Source organism: Polyodon spathula, chromosome 21, assembly GCF_017654505.1.
Source record: "Polyodon spathula isolate WHYD16114869_AA chromosome 21, ASM1765450v1, whole genome shotgun sequence".
Lineage (NCBI taxonomy): Eukaryota > Metazoa > Chordata > Actinopteri > Acipenseriformes > Polyodontidae > Polyodon > Polyodon spathula.
In genome coordinates, this window is record NC_054554.1 from 27,783,353 (window position 1) to 27,791,168 (window position 7,816).

Sequence of the window (7,816 nt, forward strand, 5' to 3'; positions counted from 1 at the left end):
TATTACAGTGCAATTACGACACACTTCATTGAAACCTTAAATATTACATTGCATTTTGAGGTTGATTCTAGCCCCTTGAACCTCTTGCTCAGAATCTTAGCTGCTCACTACCAGTATCTATTTTTGTTTTGGCCCTTGAATGAGGCAGCCTTACAGCAGTTTGAATTGTAACAAGTAGTATATAATTGAGGCCATGCCTGATTTTGCAGTCAATCTTCTGAGAGCCAGTGAAACTGAGAGATTAGCTGAAATTTGCTGCTGAGCTTGGGTGCAACATATTCTAGATGCGGGAGCCACGACAACAGTTTAAATAAGGACAGACAACAATACTTAGAAATCACATTGTTAACACTGCTGAGTATTAAAACAAATATTAATAACATAACTCTTGTAGAGGTGCCTCTGTTAACAGGAGCCACTTTCACATGTGGGCCTCAATCCAATGTATTTATACATTTAATACATAAATAACAGGTCACCCCTGGGGGGGTCCAGTTAGATTGATATTAGGTTCAGGTGTTTAGATCCAGGTATAGCAACTTTGCAAACATGCTCACAGGAGTGAGCCATGACACTGCTGTCTAGTGAGAGCCATGGGAGGTGCAGATCACATTGCATAATAGGCATGAATATTAAGGCTAGTATATGGTGCCTCATGAAGATATATCGCTCACAATAGGACACTGACAGTGGCAGAGGTGGGATTTGAACTGTTGACCTGCTGGTTACAAGCCTCAAACTTTAACCACTGGACCACACCGCCTCCTACATTGTTTACAGTGTTGAAACCTGTGTTCAGCGGGTTCCCTGACTTTTTGTCCAATTAAATTTTTGAACTTATGCCACCTTCTTATTTTTAAGAGCGCTGGGAACGGCATGTATTGAAGAAATGGACATAGCCTGTACGCACAAACAATTCTCATAAGAATAAACAGTATATACATGGTACTGTACACAAGCGTCAATAAGGGTGACCAAGTAACTGGGCATGACTGAACGCCCATGGTAGGTAATGGTCCAGATAGCACAAGCTCAGAGTTGGCATGGTGACATGAGCTCTTCTGCATTCAGGCTGTGAGGCTGACACCAGTGTTTAAAGATCAGGGTGGTGCTGCCACCAAGTGGCCCTATAGTGTACCTACTAATTAATTTTATATAGGATTAGTCTGAAAGCAGGTCGGATTTCTGTAAGGAACCCTGTAAAGTCTGCTGTGGAGATTACAGTATACAAGGCACTCTTTCTTTCTTTCTTTCTTTCTTTCTTTCTTTCTTTCTTTCTTTCTTTCTTTCTTTCTTTCTTTTTAAATAGCCTCAACCGTTTACTAAACATACATGATAGCCATTGCAATTATCATCTCAAAATGTTTGTATCAATTGAATCCGTCTCAAACAGGCTTATTCTGGTGAATGGAAATTGCCAAACAGAAAGAATTTCAACACAAAACCACAATCCCCGAACATTAACACGGCACATCTATCAGTTAAGCAGATAGTGTGCATGTGCGTCCTGTATGCCACTGTCTTTATCAGGGAAGAAGACGCTGATCATATTACACAGACCTGTAGGTTAAGCAGCTGCTATAGTTCCACAGAGGGTAGTGGCTCCTGGTACTCTGAAGCTCAGCAGCTGTTTTCAGCTCCCACTGTCAAGCTACACTCATCTCCTTGTCCGGTATTGATTTAATATCAATAATTGATGCTGCAATCAGTACATAATATTGTATAATAGGCTTGTGGTGTAACCAGTTTACATTTAGCAATAGATAGACAGCATGTATTCAGTGTCTCGATAAGGCAATAGCACCTTTCTATGCAGATCCTGCCTGGACAGTACTAAATCACTTATGGACAGGTGTTTTTTTTTTCTTTTTTTTCTTATTTTAACTGGTAACTAGGTTCTTTTTTCTTTTTTTAACTGGTGCACGTCCACAGCTATGTGTCAGTCAGTTATTTGATGGTCAAAGTTAGAATATATGTGATTATAAGAGGTACTTATCAATTAATTAATAATTCTTTAGGATTGAGAGTGGTGCTTAGATGTAGCTTCTTACCTCTTCTGTGCTCCAGATAATCAGATGATTCCCGCTGGCAAATGATGCAACATCTGAAGAGGTCACACACTGAGTAATTTCCTGATGCGTGATCCCAGAATAAAGGGGCTTTGATAACTATGTATTTTCCTCCAAATTATTCACAGAAGACATCGCTAACGAGCAATTTTCAGTAACATGCAGTCACTGCAGTCACTCACAGCAGTTCTACATATCTATATAGTATATCGTGTACTACTTTGCATATATATTGCTAGTGCAATGTGCACTACGATTAAACTGCATATCGGATAATAATAGGGTATTTATATATAATATACATATATATATCACACACACACACACACACACACACACACACACACACACACACACACATACACATAAATTTTTTTATAAAATTACATACCAGGTGAATAAGGACCAAAATATCGAAAACTGCTATAGAGACAAATGCACACAAGGGGGTGCTCTATCCCACACAAATACAGTAATTGCAAAAGAAAAACTTATGCAGCAGTCAGCTGCTGTTGATTTAGTCTGTAACTTTCACACACAGTTCAGTAGCTCTGCCTGTCTTCTTTTAGGTTCTTATAAAATGTAAACACTCTACCCCTTGTGTTTCTCTCAAATCTAAACAAGCTGTTGAAGAGAATTCTGAATGCCAATCTTTTTTACAGCACTGCTGGCTAGGAAAGCCTCACAAGAACAAGTGTGCCACACAAAGAGCGCAGCCCGACCATATTAGGTGAAGACAAAGAGATGTAGCCTGAATTGATTTCTGTCCTTACAGTGCTGTTAAACAGAAGGCAGAACTGGGTTATAAATAATAATAATAATAATAATAATAATAATAATAATAATAATAATAATAATAATAAATAATAATAATAATAATAATATAATAATAATATTATTATTATTAGCAAAGACCTTACCAAGCTGTCATTGCTATTAGACAACGTGGTTTCCAAATTGTATTGCTTTGGTAGCACAGAGCAGAATCCATGAATAATGGTGAGAATTGAAGATACCATTGACATTACCTTAAAGAGCACCCGTAAATGTGATGGATATGTCATCTCAATTGAAATGCATCATTTGAGGGGTTTTAAATATCAAAAGATATGAGGTTGAGAAGCATTTTAGTAAGATCGTTGTCACAATCAGATTTCTCATGTATCGATATGTTTTCCCTGGTATTAGGCAGTGTGCCACCTACTGGAAAACTGAAGGAATGAAACCAAATTCTGCACGTGGTGTATTCTCACTGTGAAAAAGAATGTTTTTACAATGGACTTTTGGATGAGCCTTTATTTTGGCCATAAATCCTCTTCAAAATAAAAATAGCCATAGTTGCAAAAAAATCAATTTGGGAATTCAATAGATCCTTCTTGATTATTGGGAGCCTTATCTGGATCCAATAGGATTGTTAAAAAAAAAAAAAAAATCCTGCAGGACTATTTATCAATCGTGTTATTAATAACGAGTTACATAATCACTTTGAAAACTGACATAAGATGCATGCAAGTATTTATATTATGTTTGTCATGCTACAAACCTAATGCGCTATCATTACAAATTCAGCATTTCAAGGGCATGTTTGTGAGTGGCAGGCCTACCTTTGAAAACTGTGGCTGTAATATTTTAGATCTATTAAAAAAAAAAAAAAAAATCCAATGTTTAGCATTACAATATAAATATTCCATTCCAACACACCTGACACAGGGATTATGAAGGATTATGCACACACCATAGTTATAGTGTTATGATTAGGTCTTGATGAAGGTGCTATAAATTAAATTTAGTGCTAAATAATGCAACCAATATCAGCTTCTCAACGAGATTGTAGCAGGTGGAGGGGGGCAAATACGTGTTTTATTATTCTGTCGAAGACCACATTGAGTGGTGGTATAGTTTTAGAGTTATGGTGGTATTGGTTTCTATGGCCACTATTCATTTTTGAGATTTTTTGTCTCCCTGGTTACCACAAGCCCCCAGAGACGCACATTACTACTAGCGAGTGCGACACTTCGTACTCTTCAGAACTCAAGGCGGTGCAGTGAGAGAATGTCAGCTGAAGCAGTCAGATCTGGGTGGCACAGGGACGGAGAGAGTCAGAGCTGTGCTCTTTCGAGTTTGATCCTGCACCACCATCAGAGACAATTATAGCAAACTGAAATAATTGTCAGAAGAATACAAAACAAAAGGAAAAAAAGATTTTAAACAAATCAAAAGTTATTTAAACTCTTGACTGGAATGTGAAACGTGCGCTGCGTCCTTTGCCTTGTTATAATTAACCTTACAAAGCGAACATTTGAATTACGCTTTTGTAAGGGGGAGAGGACAACTTTTTAACTTAAACCTTACATTTTAAAATACAGCCCGACTGCAATGAACAATACCATGAATACCTCAGACAACTTGAACAACAGCGCGACGAGCTGGAAACCGGAGTCGGTGATAATCCCCTTGGTGTTCTCGCTCATATTTTTGGTCGGGACGGTTGGAAACAGCCTGGTCCTGGCGGTGCTGTTCCGAAACGGGCAAATGAATAATAACACCACCAATCTGTTCATCCTGAACCTCGGGGTTGCCGACCTCTGCTTCATCGTTTTCTGTGTCCCGTTCCAAGCCACCATCTACACCATGGACGAGTGGGTGTTCGGTCCATTCGTCTGCAAGGCGGTCCACTTCTTCATTTATCTGACCATGTACGCCAGCATCTTCACTCTGGCAACGGTCTCTCTAGACAGGTCAGTAGACTACTTGAGTCACGCACAAAAGTCCCCGTGATATTCTGCTGATGGTAACTTGGGCACTAAGCAGCATCGTAAAAAAGGTGGTTTAACTGTTTGGCAAGTGGGGATCTCGACTTTTTAGACACCATGCGTTTTGCTTTTTAAGGTTTTAACAAAATTCTTATCTTGCGTTATTAATATATAAGTCTGATACTATTTAATTCGTCAGTCTGTGTTTGAATATCCTTCGTACAACATTCCACTGCTGCAGGTTGTAATGACAGAAGTGTATATTAATGTGAACAGAGACTGTTCGTATGGTCTGCTACCTTAAATAAGGCATCGAGGAAACTACACTGGAAAAGCAGGTAAAAACAAACACTATTAATTTAATATTTCACTAAAAATTAATAGTGACTCTGTCGACTATAATACTGACAAAACTGCCTGTCGGTATTCTTAGACATAATACATTCTGTGAGACGGATTCCTTTACAGAACATTAATTACACATGCCGCAAGCACTCGCAGCAGCTCGTTACAAAGCTTCAAATTCCTTTAATGCAGAATACATTTACGACCATTTAAATCACGCGGTACCATAGATGACAAATGCAGCAATATAAACTAATAATAATAAAAATACAACAGAAAGAAAAAACAACTATACTACAAATCTATTCGTTTGTTGTTCATTACAAGACCGAAGATGCTTGTTAATAGTTCCCGACTTTTGATTATTTATGCAACACATTGCCTACCCAGTTTAGATTTTCCGAGAGAGATTGGCGTTAACTAAATATAAACCCCTATACAGTTTTTTAAAAAGCGATTGCGTATACAGTGTTGGTAACTCAGCCTCACTCTGTCGCAACGGGTCTGGTGATCCAGTGCACTAGTATAAAAACTGCAATGCGCCGTGGAATCGGAATTTATCAGTCATCCACTGGCAACACATGCATAGTCAATGCAAAACTACTCTTACTAGTAATATCAGTGGGCTCCTATCCACTGCTTCAGGGAGAATGCACCATGCCCACCCAGACACCTGCAAACTGTATTAAAGTACAGACACCACTGTCTCCTTAAAGTCACTGTAACTTTGCACCCAGTATCCAATGGCTTTCATGAACATTTAATAATGCAGAGCTTCACACTCCTTGATTTTATCTTTCTCTCCTCCAGGTACCTGGCGATCCGTTATCCCCTTCGCTCGAGGGAACTCCGTACGCCCAAAAATGCGTTGACCTCCATCTGCTTCATCTGGGGTCTGTCTATCATCTTCTCTGGCCCCTACCTCACCTACTACAAGCAGATCGACATGAACGGGACGATCGCCTGCATCCCGGTCTGGAGAGTCCCGCAACGCAAGATCATGGACATCTGCACGTTTGTCTTCGGGTACCTGATCCCTGTCCTCATCCTCAGCCTGACGTACGCCCGGACCATCCGCTACCTGTGGACGGCTGTGGACCCCCTGGAAGGCATGTCTGAGTCCAAAAGGGCCAAGCGCAAGGTCACCAAGATGATCATCATCGTGACCGTGCTCTTCTGCCTCTGCTGGCTGCCCCACCACCTGGTCATCCTCTGCCTTTGGTATGGCTACTTTCCTCTCAACCAGGTCACCTACGCGTTTCGCATCCTCTCCCACCTGGTCTCCTACGCCAACTCCTGCCTGAACCCCATCGTCTACGCACTGGTGTCCAAGCACTTTCGCAAGGGCTTCAAGAAGGTCTTCAGCTGCATCTTGCGCAAGAAGGTCACCAACAAGGTCCACCTGGTCCAGGTGGCCCACACTGTCAGCACGGTAGAAGCTGTCTCAACGGAGGTGTCCCACATCACCGAGCCCTAGCCTAGCAGCTCCGACCGCAGTCAAAGCAACGGGAGGCAGTGGGGTGCAGGGAAACAAACCAGCCACCACGACAAGTCCCTAAACACCTTCATCACCTTCAATGTGATGTAGGCTACTCTGTCCCGACCCCCTGCCTTTAAGCAGGTACTGAGGAGCTTGCCTTTTCAGGATGCACAGAGAAGTGGCCGAACAGGACATTGTTCTGCTGATTTCATTATTGTAGTTTTACCAGCGAATGTATTCAGACTGCCTATTGTCTTTTCAAGTAGAAATGTAGTCTAGACAAATAATTTAAAAAAACAACCCAAAAAAAACATCTTGTAATAATGTGAATTCTCTTATAGCCCCTATATTGTAAACACTTAGAACAAAATAGCTTAAGAATGAATTTCTTCACTAATTAATTGCATTTTAAAGGCTAGTTTATGTAACTGTATGCAGTATTTACAATATTTGGTCAGTTCGTGGTGCCAAGCATTAATTAACCATGAACATATAAAGGGGGCACCATTTTAGCCTCATAACATTCTTCAGATTTTGCTACAGTGTGTGATTTCCAAAGTGGCGTTATGTAAGCATGACGTAGGTATGCTAACATGGTATTTGTGTGTGTGTGTGTGTGTGTGTGTGTGTGTGTGTGTGTGTGTATATATTTTTTTTTTATTATTATTTTTCTGCTTTGTTTACAGCTGAAATGTATGTTTTAATAAATTCGATATATTTAAAAAAAAAAAAAAAAAGGATAAAAGCAATGTCTGGCTGTTCTGGGTTGTTTTGGTTTAATAAAGGTCTGAGTGTTTAATTGTTTATTTGTTTACTATAATATATCTAAGCTGATATGCCCACTGAGATGACCACAGTACCCAGTTAGTTAAAAACTATTGGCTGCATACATTTTAACCATTCGTCAATGGTTTCTGCATCTGCTTCATTTAGGGAAACTGGGAGGACATGTGCAGCAATTCTCAAGAACTGTCCACAGAATCGCCATTTCTGAGCTTGTTCTTCATGAAACATTACTGCTTAATAAATGATGTGTTGTGTGAGAGAAAACCCTTATCTCAGCGTGTGCTATAATGGCAGGTGCGAATGATTTACTATTTGTCCTGAACTTTTCAGAGATGTGCAGGCAGTGTCCTTTAGCAATTAAGTACAAAACAGAGCCAAAAATA

The 7,816-nt window shown here is 40.0% G+C and overlaps 1 protein-coding gene across 1 annotated transcript; it reads left to right on the forward strand.

Moving 5' to 3' along the window:
* Window positions 1-4,125: 4,125 nt before the first annotated feature.
* LOC121296616 (galanin receptor 2a) lies at window positions 4,126-7,216 on the forward strand. Its single transcript, XM_041222345.1, has 2 exons — window positions 4,126-4,807; window positions 5,978-7,216. Exons 1-2 carry the CDS (start codon window positions 4,446-4,448, stop codon window positions 6,642-6,644), a joined length of 1,029 nt encoding a protein of 342 aa, XP_041078279.1. The 5' UTR covers window positions 4,126-4,445; the 3' UTR covers window positions 6,645-7,216.
* Window positions 7,217-7,816: the final 600 nt, after the last annotated feature.